Source organism: Corvus cornix, chromosome 2 (assembly GCF_000738735.6).
Source record: "Corvus cornix cornix isolate S_Up_H32 chromosome 2, ASM73873v5, whole genome shotgun sequence".
NCBI classification, from domain to species: Eukaryota; Metazoa; Chordata; class Aves; order Passeriformes; family Corvidae; genus Corvus; species Corvus cornix.
Window position 1 is genome coordinate 100435064 of NC_046333.1, and position 17037 is coordinate 100452100.

At 37.0% G+C, this 17037-nt stretch overlaps 1 protein-coding gene across 1 annotated transcript in view; it reads right to left on the reverse strand.

Annotated features, from left to right (window-relative positions):
* Positions 1 to 17037, reverse strand: part of LOC104687262 (centrosomal protein of 192 kDa) — a 70948-nt gene that overhangs the window by 24169 nt on the left and 29742 nt on the right. The window contains exons 24-36 of the mRNA XM_039569562.1: positions 14890 to 15913; positions 14660 to 14783; positions 13389 to 13560; positions 11185 to 12085; positions 9950 to 10098; positions 8131 to 8361; positions 6541 to 6666; positions 5408 to 5542; positions 5141 to 5204; positions 4337 to 4476; positions 4115 to 4207; positions 3177 to 3292; positions 1510 to 1686 (exon numbers count right to left, since the gene is read on the reverse strand). Of these exons, the coding sequence (XP_039425496.1) occupies positions 1510 to 1686; positions 3177 to 3292; positions 4115 to 4207; positions 4337 to 4476; positions 5141 to 5204; positions 5408 to 5542; positions 6541 to 6666; positions 8131 to 8361; positions 9950 to 10098; positions 11185 to 12085; positions 13389 to 13560; positions 14660 to 14783; positions 14890 to 15913 (3452 nt within the window). The remainder of the gene's footprint in view (positions 1 to 1509; positions 1687 to 3176; positions 3293 to 4114; positions 4208 to 4336; positions 4477 to 5140; positions 5205 to 5407; positions 5543 to 6540; positions 6667 to 8130; positions 8362 to 9949; positions 10099 to 11184; positions 12086 to 13388; positions 13561 to 14659; positions 14784 to 14889; positions 15914 to 17037) is intronic.

The window sequence follows — 17037 nt, forward strand, 5'->3', positions numbered from 1 at the left end:
AATACAAAAATTCCTTTAAAATACCCACTTAAGGACACAGTTATGATGAGAATATCCAGAGACACTAAGTTATGTGGAAACAAAGTCTTGAGAGTAGTCTGGCCCAGATTCACTGGAACAGTAGTAAAGAACTAAATTCAGGATAACCTTTCCTTTTCATGTACTTCTCAATGTAATAGCAACACCAAAAGTTATGGTCATTTGACAGAATCAGGCTGACCAAAAAATAAGTTTCTTTTCTCTGTGATACATCCTAGTATTGACCAGGCTTCTGGTACTTAGAGGTTTCCTCAGCAGAGGTAGGAAACATCTCCAGCAAGAGCAAGCACCTTCATCATTTTAAACATTGACATTTTAAACATTTAAACATTTGTCAAAAAACATTGACAGATGAATTTGACAAGCCCTAAAACTGCTAAAACATAAGAGAATAGATCATGCAGTTAGAATCAAAGAAGAGGACAGAGAGAGCAAAGCGTCTCCCTATCAACACTGGCAGACACTCTTTTGTACTCTGTTGAAACCATAATTAGAGAAATAATTTCAGCTTCCTAAAAACAAGGGTTCATCAAAACTGTTTTACAGGAGGAACAGCAAATAAAAAGATAGCAGCATACAGGAAAGAAGCAGTAATTCCCAAACACCAAATAACCAGAACTACTGTAAGAAGCACACTACCTTAACAAACCAGGAAAACAGAAATACAGCTATCAGAAACAGTTCTTGGCTACAAACATGGACTGCTTTTAAACCACTGGGAACATCATTAGATTCCTCAAAAAGTTTAGTATCAACCAACAGTGGATGATTCCCTCAAGTAATAATTACCAGAAGTTCAGAGGTCTGCAAAACTTGCAGACTTTACATATAAAAGAAACAAAGAATATCCTAACAATTATGAACAGTTTCACTAAAGCATAGAATATTGAGCCTATAAACATGAAACTAAAAAAGTGCAGACAAGAAGTAGTCTGAAGGATAAAGCAATTCATAATTAGGAACAAAATAGATTCTCCATCACTCTAAGTTTTAACATTGCAACACATTCAAATCAATTAAGGGATGTTCAACAGTTTATGCTATTCAGATGGTCAAATTACATTACACAGACCGGATTCTGTTAGTTGTAATGGATGAGATGAAGCATAATTTATCTCTAGCAAGAGATAGGTATCAAAAGAACCAACAGAATTTTTCTCTCAATTTAGCTTAAAAATACTTTCCTCCTCATTTCTACTTACACAACATGCTAAACTTACAGGACCAGATATTCTAATGATATTCTAATGAGTCCTTGAGAATACACAAAGCTCAACCAAGATCAGTTTGTTTCCAAAACTTTCTTGCACAAGAAAAAAAATTGTAATATTCTGCTTCTTTCACTTGAGGCATAGAACAAATCACTGTGAATTATCAATGTGAATTGGAAATTTTACTTCAAGTAAGTGCAATATAAAGTACTTAACTTGATATTCTATATGTATGAACAACTGTCCAACTTATACTTACACTGATGATCCAAGTGCTACTGCTCCCCAGGCAATGAACTGCTTGTTGGAAAGGATGGGTGGAATGTCTGAGAGCCCAGCAGCTGTAGACACAGGTCTGTTTTTCCCAGATTCCACCTCACCTTTTATCATCACTTCATACTGAGGCCCAGATGGCAGCACAAGGATTTTCAAAGTACTTTAAAAATAAATAAATAAATTTAAATCCCACAACAGAACAAGATCAGCTGATGAAATCAAAACATAACTGAAAAAAATTAGGTGTTTTTAAAACTACCTTCTTAAGGGGAAAATACAAATACTTCTTTTTATTTTATGACAAAGACCAGCTTTAGGCATAGCAAAATTTAAATCCTTTGGGCTGTAAATACACATGCCACATGTACCTCACACAGTCTTCTGAAGTATTTCATCTGGAAATGATTCAGATAAATATTTCAGAGACTACAACTCACCAAATTATTTTTTGTTCCTACTAATATCTAATTATTTTGACAGACTAATTTTAGAAAGAAGCAAAGTCTGGCTGTAGATTAAAGAGATGCCTTTTGAATGCCTTGAGAAACTTCATTGAATTTTTACAAGTATGAGGTACTCAGGAGCATCAAGGAAGGAAATCTAGCTTTTAAGTTACAGGCTGAAGCACTTGCTATAGCACAGATACACTTCAAGTCAAGAACAAAAGTCAAGAACCACCATTCTAGCTGTCAGTGAATCCCTATGAGACCTGCAGACAAAGCCCTGAATCCCATCAGCAGGGAACATGGACCCTCCTTACTGTCTCAGTTAGTTTATTAGTCTTTTGGCGGCACTTTGACATAGACTACGAAGTTTCCAATCCTGAGTACCTCAAGCTTGCAAAAATTCAATCTATCCAATAGGATCATACGGTCACTAGCACAGAACTTCTCATTGTTTAATTTAAATGCACTGGAGAGGCCTGGTTAAGCTAGATACTGAAGTTGAACATATTTTGAAGATACTCCTTTGTCCATTCTTGCTCTATCACAGCAGAAACTAGAAAACATGTAACAAGAGAGGAAAGGCTGCTCTGAAGACTCTCACATGACATCTTAATGATCACTTGAACCAATCAAGTTTATTTTGCAGAACGAAGTTCAACAGGTGCTAATGAGCAAAACTATGAATGCTTCTTCCATCTGCAAAAGGAACATGTACATGAGTGTTGTACAGAACAAACTTTTATCTGATTACAGCAGACAAAAGAATACTTATGATCCCGATCTCTTCTTGAGTTTTTTCACATGTACAACAGGAATAACATTTCCCTTGCCTCAGCAGAGAGAGAAAGAGGGAAGCAACTGAAGGAGCTGCTGACGGTAGGTATTTTGAAGCTTTGATGTACTTCAGCAATAACTACCATATAAAGGGCTTCAGGGACTTACTCCATTTTTTTACACTAAACAAGTCTTAGAATATTTCTTGATGGGAAATATTACCTATTCATTCAGCTATATACACCTGAAGAGGCAGATAATCTATAGAAAAGGTGAACCTTAACAAAAATCCTTTTGTAATGGATGAGAGCTCTCATGAAAACAACTGAAGACAAAGTCTCTCATACAGGTAAAACTTTCAATTTGTTCATTACTTTAAGGTCAAAAGTAGTTCAGTTTAACACATGCAGCACAGAATCAGTTATATTACCTTTCTGTAGTTGTTATGCTTTTAGGAAAAAACTGGACAGTCACTACTTGTTCTTCCCCAGGAAAAAGGAAAAGGCCCTCAGGTTCAACAGCAAAGCAGCTGTCCTGATCTGATGTCTGAAAGTAGGCAAGGGCAAAAGGGAGGCTTAGTTATCTATTTTAAGGGATTAAACATTTCTACAACATGTAATACAATTTGGTTGTGCACCTGTTGTACATGCAGTTCAGACAATTTGAATACACGTGGAGTCTTCAAAATTTTATCAGCTAGCACCCAGTATCATCACTTAATGTGGCATTTGTGATAGGAGTCATATATCCTATTTCCATGGCCTCTGATCGTAGAAATTATGGGCTAACAAACCTCTTTTTATAAAATGGAACCAACTGCTCCTTCTGTTGACTTTGAAATGCTAGTTCCAAATGTGTTTAGCTATCTTTCAGTTTGGAACCATATTTTCCACGGATTTGTAAAAAGGTCAAGTAAAGACATTGCATATCTGAAAAGAACTCACGTTGTATTTGAGTTGGCAAGATGTACACTGAAAACTAATGCAGTTTTGTTAGAAAATATAGATGTTTCCCAATGCTAATATTCATCTTTGCCCTAAGCAGGCTTTACTCTACCAGCTAACTAACACCTGCTGTGCAGCACAGGCTTCACTACTTTTACATATAACAAATATTTTTGTTAAAATTTAGTAAAAATCATAAAGGTATGTTTGCTAAAACAAATATAACTGAAGTTGAGCAAAAGAACACCCATATGCTTTTTCCAAAAGTGTAAGCCAATCACTACCATCTTTCACTCCCTTTACATAAACTTGTAAAGCTTTTGTCAAACCACAGAGCGGAGCTAAAATCCCAAGGCTCAGCTCTACTTCAATACAATATAAACAGCAAAAAAATCACGATTTCAAGAGGGAAAAACCAACCTACCTCAACTTTCAAATATACACAAATGTTTCCAGCATTTTTCAATGACAGCTGCTGCTTGACTGTTGAACCCACACTGGTAGACAGATGTATTTTCTGTAAAAATTAGGTAAGTGTGTATGTATGTGTATATATATATATACATTATAAAATCAAACATTACAAAAGTAGAAGGCTAGGAGAGGCAAACTATTCTTAAAACATACTTTGTAAATATACACACACCTGTAAGTCCTTTGGAACATGTATCCTTGCTGTTCCAGCTCTTGCTCGGAGAGCAATACTTTTAATGACAGTGCTAGGTCCTGGACTATCCACTTCCACGTCCACTCTCGCCAAGAACTCATCTGCTGGACCCAAGGAATCTAGGAACAATTTCATGAGTAACAAAAGCAAGCAAGTCTTCCAGCAGCAAAAGCCATTCCTATGGATGCATGTCTCACTTCAGCTACTCTTCAATCTTAGCATATTCATGTGGAGATAATAACAGAAGCTCACTCATTACTCCTGCAACACCTTTTTCCTCTTTTAAATAAAGTCTCACAGGACCTTATTTAAGAGTTTTACCTTTTCATCAAATGTGACTGAAATTGTCGCTAATGCAAACAAAGAAAACCATTCTACCACACTAGTCAAACAAGGTGATATATGTACTATTTTCTATTCAGGAAGCCAGAACAATTCAGAGGTTTCTTCAAATTTATTATCTATTTTGCAACTAATGCAATGTTTTCTTAAGTGACGGTTTAATTCCCTCAGTAAAAGGAGTAACACAGATTCCATGCATCTTGCAGTACAAATTTTTTACAGCCTCATGCTGAAGTATAAGTGTCCCTGGTAACACATAAAGGCTTAAGACATAGAGGCATTCTGTCTCCTACAGTTACTAAAAATTAATGTGATACCTGAAATATTAGTGCACACAAACCAAACATGGTTTTAAGTTTGCAGTCTGTCCCACAATTCTAACACATGTATACGTTAAAAGTCAAATCTGTTTCAGTTGAAACTAAAATCAAATTACTATACCTGAACCAGAAATTTGTTTCTTAGGTGCATGGAACAGAACCCAAACTGTTACAGCTTCAGGATCCTGAAAAAGAAATTTGTTGACTCATCTTATGGGGAGGGAGAGAATTATTAAGAGGAAGCAACAAAAAAACCACCCACATAAGCCAAACAAAACTGCTCAAAAAGGTACACTCACCAAAAATCATTACTATGAACTCAAATATTCAGCACTGTCATTTCAGACAGCAAGTAAAAAGAAGAATCAGCCAACTATGAACTACTCACTTGGCCATCATAGCTTGCATGTATCACATGATTTACAACTGATGGAGCTGCTGTCTGAGAAACTGCATCCATTTGTTCATTAGAAGTGTTAACTGGTTCCTTGGAAAAGGTGAAGCACCGCCAGGCTACTGCATTCTGTCAAAAAGAAAAAGAAGTATTACAAGTATTAAATCTCTTATGGTCACTAACAGCAATGCTGACAAAATTGAGAAATGCAAGACAAGTTTTGAATGATCCAAGTAGTTTGGAAAAAAATAATCAAGAATTAGCCTATAGTTTTGGTAAGTATATGATAGTCCAGCAAACCCTCCAAAAACAATAGGAAAACCTTTTGTAGCAAAAGGGGATAAGCAGAGTCTGGTTAGCTTAAGCCTTCAAGAAGTTTGGCTGTTCAAGACCAAACATTACTAGTCCTCAACATAACCTGATCCACCTTAACATAAGGCCAGTCCTTTCTTGTTCCCCTGTATAAGGAAACCAGGCCAGCTCTTCCCACAGCACAAATCAGCAGTCAGCCCAGCCTAGCCAAAAACCTGAAACTGCATTGCCAGAGATGCAGAGAGGACAACACTGTAGCCTCTCAGACAGGCTATTATATAGTGTGAGGCAAAGCATATAGAGAGAAGAGTCCTGTTCTTGCTCCTGCAGAGGAGGAAGGAATATGTTAAACTTGCTAGTAGCAAGCTTGGCTGCTTGTGTGAACAGTCAGCTGTTCCATTTGAATAGTGGAATATGTCTCCAGCTTCTCAGAAAGAAGAGGGAAGCTTCCAGCTTCTCCAGCTTCTCAGAGGAAGGTTTAGGCAAAACAACCTTTTATCCTATTTGCTGCCCTGTGCTATCAAAGCAAGCATCAGAGCTGGAATCCCATGGCTAAGCTATAAAAAGTAACCAACAGATATGAAACAAAACACCGCACCTATCCCAGAAGCATTTTTGTCGGTACCATTACAGCAGACTCAGATTACCACCCTGCAAAAACTATTTATTTCCTGACTAACAAAAGAGTTCTTGGGAACCTTACAGCTACTGTCCAAGATATATTTCTCAATGACATGTAACATAAAGTATTTGGGTATTAAAATTCAGTATCACAAGATGTTAACTCTCACATACAGGAAGTTTACTGTACTTACTGCATTAATAATAAGTCTAATTGGCACAAAAGCATGGGTTTTGTTGATAAGTTTTAGGGGAAGAGCCTTCCAACTGCCAGAAGTCAAGTCACCAAAATCCAGGCAATCTCCTTTTCCGGTTTCCACCTGGTTTTAAGGCAAAGCAGAACTTAGAAGAAAGGAAAACCTTCAAAACACTACCCTACAAATGCAAAGAAAGGATGTTATTCACCTATTCCATCCTCTTAATGCTATATCCACATATAATACAAACCTCCTACCAGGGGTAGGAGGAGTCTAGAATCATGTTTTCTTTGATATTAGAAGGGGTTACAGCCAGTTGGCTATCTCCCATGCATTTTGCCTCAATCAATGAAGCCAATCTTAGCACAGTGTTTATCCACCACAATCCAGCACACAATCCAATTATTTTGGATAATTCAAATTAAAAGTAAGTGTAAACCATGATTATTGCTAGCAAGTAAGAAATGTCAGTTTTGGATAGTTAAAAAGTCATTTTAGCAAGTTAAAAGTTGAGAAAATAACTAAGGGGCTGTTAATTTTTGCTAAAAAATTTAAATTAAAAAATTAAAAACATTTAAGTGTCATGATCTGCAGCAAAATACAGCTTTTATTTGGTACTTTTTCCAATCTCAAGAATATAACAAGACATGCAGAGATTTAGCATAGGGTTTAATTTTAGTTTGAATATGACACAAGTTTGAACTATATACTATGAAGAACATGGAGAATGGACTACATGTAAAAGAATAAAAAATGCATTAAAAAGAAAGAAAAATTATGGAAGAAGCATTAAAAATTATATTCATTCATGTGCATTCATTACTTCAAAACACATACTTAGCCCAAAGCAAGTTAAAAGACCACCTTAAATGAAAAAAAAAAATATTAGCTGTGGCTGATGATTGAGAATTTTACTTTTATCAATGATGTCACAAACTACCATGTAATCTGTTCAGGCACCTCCAAAAGTATCATCAAGCCTTTTTCTACCTGTCCATACTCTTAAATCTAGGACTACATGAGGCCAGATTTAATTCTTAATGTCACACTGCCTCCCACCTGGCTGTTCTTCATGAAAAGTCACAAGACAAAAGCATTTTACACATCCACTTATATTTAATTTTTAATTAGTCGAAAATAAGAAAATATTCTCTACAATCATAAACAACCTAGAGGTAGTAAGAAACCAAGACAAAGTCTACTTGATGTAAAAAAAAAAAAAACACAATCCTTACAATTGGAAACAAATGCTTTTTGTTACACTTAATGCCCAATCCAACACAGCAGACACCTAGAAAGCATTAGACATTTAAGGTCTCATCCAGTCTTTCAACAATGAAGAAGTAATGCATTTTAACTTATTCTTTCCACACAGAATCCTTCATTTCCAGCTAGGTGCTTTTCCACAAATGGAACTCCCCAAACAGCAATAAGCTTCTCAAAGTTTTTCTTATATTCCCACTTAAAACATATGAAATTCCAGGTTTCTCAGAGGAACAACTTTGCAATCCTATTATTTTCCAGTGTCATTAAATTATTCATAATATTGTAACAACAACAAAAGACCCACAATAAGCAGCTACTTACTTCTAAATTGGGGTTTTCAGCGACTGCTGTCAGAACTACCCTGCTTGCCAAAGCTTCTGACTGAACGATTGTCTCAGCATCTGCAGCAACTGGCCAAGATGAAACATTGAGGATACACTGGAAGATCCCCGAATGGGAAGGTAAGAAGAGTATTTTCAGGTCGTTGGTCGAGTAGGATCCTACAATGGTTTTGTTCTTGAAAACCAGACATTGATATTTCATAGGATCCACCTGAAAAACAAAATACCTGTCATTTTCAACAGGCCTTTTACCAGAAGACATTTCCTTTTCAAATACCACATTTATCCAGCACCACTGCTTAACACAGAAGTTTTGTATATATTTTTCCTCTATTTAATTAATGCATCTTCATATCCATGGCCTATTTCCATCCCGCTCAACTGCGGGCCTTTTCTTTTAATTTAAACAGAGAAGTCAGCCTGAAAATTGCTGAGGTTTCTTTCTACCATCTAGTGGAAGATTGACACTGGGAAAATTAATTAATAAGTAAAACCCTGACTTTCAAGAAAGAACAACAGCGTATCTAAGAGCTGACCGAATAAAATTAGTTTTAATCACACTGTGCAAACAAATGCATACACATGGAAATAACTGTAAAGCAATTTCATTTAAAAAATCACCTCTCGATACAACAGAATTGCTGGCTACAGGAGCTACATAAAAGCACCATGACACTGATTAGAAAATTATGGAAGAAATCATTATTCTCATATACACACACACATCATATATATATGTATACACACATACATGAACACACAGAATTGTGGCTTGATGTTCTTTAAAAAGGAAACATTCTGAGAAAACAAGATCAAAACCAGAAATCATACTCCTGGAAAGACATGTGCTACATCTGCTGGAAAAATATACCTAAGGAGGGATGTGATCAGGATTTCTAAGACTTACAAGCTGCAATATTTAAAGTGAATCATTGTCTGCTATTCCTCAGTAATATGGACCAAATAAAAACAGCAAGAACCATATTTAAAAAAGAAAAAAGCAATACTTAATACAATCTACAACTGAACTGAACTGTGGACAACACTACATAATTTCAACCGATTAGCTAGATAAAGAGCAGTCTATAAAAAACTAATAAGAACAGAAATAACATCTAACACAAAAGTTACCAAGTACAAAGCTGCCAGAAGCTCGGAGTATCCTGTTCTGTTGTTATATTCTTCTCTACTAAGTGTATTCATCAATAAAAAAAAATCATTTTGATGGACCTTGAATCTAACTTATTCTCATGTTTTCAAGTATCATGTTACCATGATAACAGAAGTATATAGAATTTAACAAAATTGAAGTGCAAGACAGCCAATTTACGGCCTACAAGCTACCTGCTGCAACCCACAGAACAATCCATCTAGCTTGAAGCCTTCTCCAAATACTTCTCATTCTCCATCCCTCAAGACCTCCTGATTTCAAGAAAAACAGGCACAAACTGCCAAAAATGTTTTAGCAATAACAGTGCTCAGCATGGATGTCTTCTGGCCTAGGACTGACTTTTCTTGCATACACAAAGGTGGAATGAATAACCCATAAACTCAAACCTTCCACACTTCATGCACACAATACAATTCTACAGATCAATCGCTTCGTGTGGCATTTACCTCACACAGTCTACTTGCTGGAGGAAGCCAGGTGGCCTGGCTAAAGACAGTAGCATTGGTTTGTGCATATTAACTACAAAACAGGGAAAAAATTACAAATCTGTAGAGAGGGGCATAATTTTACATATGATACCTGGTAAGATTACAGTATTATTCAGCTTTATTTAAAAAAAGCCTCTTACCTTTTCCCCATTAATTGAAACACTGAGTATTCCAATGCTGACCTGCAACCACCGATCAGTTGGATTATAAATGCTAAGAACCGTCTGTGATGCAATTCCCACACAACAGGCATTAGGGAACTTCAGTTCTTCTGGTACTTTTATATGCCCTTTGGAAGAAAATATGCTCCTGTTAGTTACAAGTACTCAGAAGCAAATCAGAACTCAGGCTGCTACCAAGTTTATGAACTCATCTGACAAATGCTTCATTACGGCAAGGAAACGTTTGACTCCTACAGTTCTCATAAGAATGTTTTCCACAAGCATGAAATTCGAAATTTCAATCACTTCTAATGTGCATCTTTAAGTTCTACTGTCACAAAAACACATACTTATGGAAATGGCATATTCCATGCAGACCCACAAAGTATATAAAACATAAAACACATAAAACACTCAGTGGTCACAATTTAATCAGTACTAGCCCAACTCAGAAAATTTGAACATTAGTAATACAACATCCTGTTAGTATAAAAATCAGCAAGGAGTATTTCACTATTTTAAAATGCACTAACAAGATCAATGATTTGGAACAATCAATAAACAAGCTCTAAACTGTCACAGATTCAAATCTTCAACCCCTCTAAGCTTGTCATTTAGACTGAAAGAATTAGCCAGAAAAAAAAGTATAGCAAAAAACAACTTACAAGATTATAGGTTAAAAGAACTTTTTAAAATTAAATAGTAATTTGTGTTGCTTACATTTAGAGCTAAGTCTAGATACAGAGTATTAGCAGAAGGGACAGAAGACACTTGGCAGCCTGTCCTTCCCTTGATAACCAGCAAATAGTTTGAGCCCTCCACGTGCCTTCTTAGGAGTTTTGGCCTTCACTGGCTGCTAATACCAAATTAGGCTGGAAATAGAAATGTCCTCTACTTTCCAGATAAAATACAATGGAATTTCAAGAGCATGACTTGTCTTGCCTAGTTTGAACTGAAGCTGATATTGAAGACTGCTGAAATTCTTCCAAAGTATGAGAAATGGTTTTTTAAGACCATTAGGGGAGCTATAAGAATAGACACTGAATTCAGAGAACATCTTTAAACAAGATGAACTAGTAATAGAGTTTGCATAAACAGTAATTGCAGTTACATTTAGTACCATCTTAATTTTATTTACTATAACATAAGCAACATGACTATCACCATTCCTGTCCACAGCTGTACTTCAAACACACTGTAAAAAACACACTTACCTATACCAGGTGACTTTGACAACTCCCACTCACTTCTGCCAACTCCAAGAGGTTGCCGAGTACATGGTTTCATATTTAAGATATTACTATTCCATGAAGTAGGGTGTGGATTATAAAGTGAAACTGCGCCCAAAGAGCCAGGACGAATATTTGGACCTAAAGGAATTCCTAACATAAGTGGATTCTCAACATATCCTGCTGGGACACCAGAACAAGGAAGCCCTGCTGGAAGGCCAAACCCTGCAGAGCTGCAGCCATGAAACTGAGACAGAACTGCATTTCCTGTAGGTTGTATAGTTCCCAGATGCTGCTGTGCAAATGGAGTTGTTGCCAGAGAATGCCCTGTAAGCAAGGTGGGAACAGAAGAAGAAATTGCTTGACTCTCAGAGGTAGTGACATGGGATTTAACACTTGATATAGGAACATACTGTTCACCAGATGAGTTTTGATTGCATGTTAAACAGGTGTTTAACCCAGAATAAAGAGGTAATATATTCAGAGATGGTAATCCTTGTCTCTGTGCTTTGACTGTTTGATCCTGACATGCTTCTTGTGCATCAACGTTGACAGAAAGTGGTTGAAAGGTGCAGAGTTTACTTGGTAAAGCAGATTTAACATGATCTAGCTCTTCCTGATTTGCTGGTATATTTGACGAAACAGATGGAAGCTGCTTTTCATTCTTCAGAAAACCTTCTTTGGCCAGCTCTCGGTCCAGTACATTACCAAGTTTTCTTTGAAGACCAGCAAGTTCATTTTCTTCTCGTTTCTGGTCAATACTAAGTACTGCTTCTCTTCTATTTCTTTGACATGAGTGGTCTTCTAGATTTTCCTTTGTATGTTCCTGAGGAGGAGTTGGGCTGGCCTGAATTATTGTTGTGCTCAGTTCACCAGCATTTTCGTCCTAGTAAACAAATATAACATGCAGTATTACGTATTTTAGAAAAGCAATAGGGCATGTAAGACAGACCTTAATGCTGGTACTGCCTGTTCAGAAAACTTTCCTGTCTGATCCTTACTGGTATTGCCATCCCATATAAATAATCAAGTTTGTCTTGTCTGAAGTTTTACTTCTGTAACTGTGGCTCTTCACAATGAAAAAGGAAAAACCTGCAACTTCAACCTGTCTAATATCCTAAAGACACATTGTACTGGGTCTGGCCGAGATAAGAGTGGATTTTCTTCACAGCAGTCTCTGCGGTGCTGTATTTTTAGATTTGTATTCCAAACAACATTGATAACACACCAGACATACGTACAAGATTTAAAAAAAAATAATAACTGAATGGCCTTGAACCAAATCACCAACCAAAAAGGATTCAAGATGCATGAAAATGCATTGACACAAACATTTTCTTTGTGCACTCACACAAAGAAATCGTTCAAGCCCAGAGACCTGCCATTTTGACAGGTATGGTGTAGCTGGAATGAGCACTCATATTTACACAGACATGCATGTAAGTAAGAAAGGTTCTTCAGGTTTTGTCTGCCTGTTTTTAAGTTCCATCCACAATTAAACACACTTTGGAAGGGGGGAGACATAACACAAATTCCAGATCCCAAGGAATGCATAAATTCAGATAAAGATTGTCAATTATTTTAATCAGCTTAAGATTGCAAGTCTGAACACAAATTTCACCCTCAATGTACATTCTTTTCTAAAGCAATAAAAGCCGTCAGAATGACTGTCAGAGGTAGAAAATTATAGTTTCAGTCCTGAAAAAAGTAGTACAAGCTATATTATGTATTTATAAACATTTCTCCAGAAAAAAACAAACCAGGGAAAGTATTCTCCTAACAGTTAAAGCTGAACAGCAAGGGAGCTTCAGGTGCAATGAAAGCAGATATAGATCCTGCAAAATACTACTGGAACACCGCACCACATTCCAAGAACAGAATGACTTAATGAGAAATTATGAAAAAAATGGAAGAAAAAAATACATCAACTCTAACATTTTCAAAAGTTCCTAGTTCTTTGATTGTTTTACTATCTTTGTATTTATTAGAATGTGTGCATTTAGTACAGTTGATACCAAAATTCAAGTTTCTGAAAAACTCAGAAGCTGGAAAGAAGCAGAATACCTTTTCCCTATGCACAGCATATCCTAAACTGTTTCAAAACCCTTAAGGCTTTTCTAATTCAGAAGTACTTTGACCTGTAAATTTTGGTTTAGAGCAAAGCAGAGACGCTGTTTTGTGTTTCTTACCCAGTATGTCTCTGGATTATGTATCACTGCTGTGTTTTTATGGGTACTGCCAGGTGCAGAGACATAGGTTAACCTGCTCATGCTTGGACTCGAGTAAACAGACTGAGGTAGTACACTCTCTTTGCAAGGAGATTCCTGACAATGTGACGGGCAAGTAAAGTCCTTTTCAGATCTGAAAAAGAGATTCAAAGTATGCCAGTATTAAAATAAATATTTTTAATGCTGCCCTCAAGAAAATCAATGTTACACATTACCTATACTATTCTAGAAGTCAACTTACTTAGCTGTTCTGTTAAATGCAGTCAGTAGAAATGAGAAATCAGCTCTCAACCGTTACAAATTCTGGCTTTGGTGTACATAAAACTCATTTTCATTCTATATAAATCCATATAGGTAAAGCATTAGAGTTCCACAACTGAACTCAGATGCTAAGGCCACAGAAAGAACACAACTTATTGAAAGAAAAAGAGGTGAATCAATATATTTGTATCTAACGAGATTAAAAAGTCAAATGAAATCATTCAACTTCCCAGGCATCACATATTAGTTTCCTATTCACTGCTGAGATTCTCCTCATTTCAAACACCTGAAAACACAGAATCTCTCACCACTTTGTTCAACAAGACAAGCTAACATGACAACAATTAAAATCACTGACAATTTTAACTGGAAATCCCAGTATCTGTACAACATGCCAGTGAAAATACATCTACTCCCATACATATTAATTTCTGAGAAATGCCAGACAGCCTGTAATTCTAATAACACATACAAACTGTAGTTCAATATCAAACAATGAACTTAAAAGTTCAGAGAAATCAGGTGCCTCATCTTTTTATAAGACTGCACACAACCATTAGCTAGTGGCCATGTTTATGACTATTGAATTAATTTAGTTGTAATCTTATGACACATTGTTATGGGAGCTCATTTAAGAAACATTGTTCTTTCAGTTGCTAAGAAAACCTTAAACCTTGGACACAAGTATGTATCAAAATACAAAACAGTCAAAAGCAATACAAATATTTCTACTCATCCTCTCCCATAACAAGCAATGATACATATCAGAGAACCAAATGGAGTGAAATACTTGGATGTTCAAAAAACATATCTTCATTGATCTATATAATGTCCAGCTTAGCACATAATGAAGTCTTAGCCTAATAAAGATCTTCTATAAACCTAGATCACAGTCAACATTCAAACTAAAACATAATCCTTCAACAATTCTATGAAGCACTAGTTCTTATAACCTGCACCAAGAAATTTACCCTGAAAATGCTGTTCCAGAAGTCTCACTAGGAGAAGAATGAATCAGAGGTGAAGTTGAAGGTCTGAAGCTATACTGCTCATCCTCCAGAGGTAAGTCACATTCAGGTAGAATGGGTTTATGCTCTGGCAAATAAACAGAATTTAGTAACAGTATTTATGGACAGGAAACAAGTTTACTGTCAAGAAAAGCCTTTTCAACCACTAATTGCATTTATATAGGGTTACTTACCAGTACTGTTCTGGGAAGATGGGGAGAGCTTCTCAAAAGTTACATGTTTTGCATTCCCACCACATGGAGCACTGGCATCCTTGTTTCTCTTCTCTATATTGGCATTTTGCTTCCTCTCATCATTGTTCAATTTCTGCATAGACTTGGCTGTTGAAGAACTTACTGAGACATATTTACTAGATTGCTTGGCAGGTTTTAAGTCACTGAGGGATGGAGTGTTTCCTGCACCTCCCTCCACCGAATCATTACATGGTTCAGGAACAGCATTTGCTGCTTGATCTACTGTTTCTCTGTCTTCCCCTATACAGCGTGTACTAGTGAGATGGCTGTTCTGGTAAGCAAGCAGATTTTGCTGTGCCACTTCCATTTCTGCTGCTAAGGGAATTCCACATGTGTGGGCCTCACTTCCATGAAGTGTCTCTGATCTAACATCAGCATCCATTGACTGTAAATGTTTACTATTCACCAAATCTGACAACTTTTCTGAATATTGAACATTATCTGCAACTACGTCTTCATGGCTGGGAATACCAGACAGACTAGAAAAATTCTGACTGTCACTTTCTTCAATAAGATAATCCAGCAAGCGCTTCTCTACTCCTTGCTGTTTGCTATGATTATTCATCAAGTCTTCTGCAAGACCATCCTTATGTTTATCTTTACCCAGTAAAAAGGTATCAGATGTAAGGTTCTGGACAGATGCTTCGTGTTTCACAACACTCTCGGATACACTTTCATGTCTGTTCCCATCTGTTTTTTTGAGGTATTTTTCCATGTCAAATGCACTATTTTCCTCATTGCTGGATAATACCTCATTAGCAGAGAGTTCAGCCTCTTTAACAACTCCAGGAAGGACACGTGTTCTTTTACTTTTATTGGAGAGTGCCATCATCATAGCAGCTAGCTGGGAAGGTTCAGCACTGGTGGAAGCATTAGCAATAGCATTTGCAATTGTGGTGATACTCAAGACAGAGTCAGAATGATTAGATAAGTTATCCTCAAATTTGTCTTTATGAATCCCATCCTACAACAAAACGAGTTAAGCACCACAGTAAGAAAATTTTTGTTTAATGTTTTGTTTCTTGTTTGCATTTCAGGATATGGCAACGTATTAACATTCCTCATTCATGCATTTTTAAACACCTGTCAAGAAGGAACACTGCCATAGACATAATTCTCATTCTCCAGATTTTTTAAGTCTACTCCACAAAGGCTTTTTTAGATTAGATAAGTATTGCCTGCTAGGAAGCCTTAGATCCTGTGAAACTTTTAAAATCCTAAAATGCTTTAGTTCAGTTGAAAGAACTGGGAGTAAAATCCTATCAAGGACAAACAGCAGAGAAGTTACCATGACCAAATATACAGTAACTTCCCAATTAACTTTAAATCATCTGCCTCTACAGAGAGAAAACAAAGCTATTCCTACAGCTTTCTCTATCACTCAAGTCTGATTTCTTCCTTAGTTTTCACACTGGCTATTCTTAGCAAAGGGTATGGAGTAGGTAGACAGTTATGTCCAGAGCCCAGTTTCTTTCTGTCTCTCTCAGATGGACACAGACTCAGGAAGAATTGAAAACACCTGTCCTCCTGTAGCTATGCATGCATGACTTCACAACATCCTCATTAGAAGACAGACAAAGCACTGAGCAGACAAGTACACCATGACTAGACTGAACACCAGCTGAACTGCCAGGCTCAAAGGGTAGCTCAGCAGCACCGAGTCCATCAGGAGGCCAGTCACTCACTGGCAGGCTATCCTGGGGATCGAGACAGGGGCCAGTACTGTTCAACAACTTCATTAATGATGTGGATGATGGGGCAGAGTGCACCTTCAGTAAGTCCCATCATCATACAAATTTGGGAATTATGGCTGATATGCCAGGAGAATCAGCTGTCATTCAGAGGGACCTCAACAAGAAAGAAAAATGGGCTGAGAAGTTCAAAGGGAAATGCTAAGACCAGCACTTAAGGAGGAATAACCCCAGACTCCCGTACAGGCTCTGGGCCAACCAGCTGGAAATCAGCTTGGCAGCAACGGGCTTGAGGGTCCTGGTAGACAGGAAGTCGACCACAAGCCAGGTGAAGAAGGTCAACAGCATCCTGGCCTGCATTAGGAGGAGTGCTGCCAGCAAGCTTAGGGAGGTGACA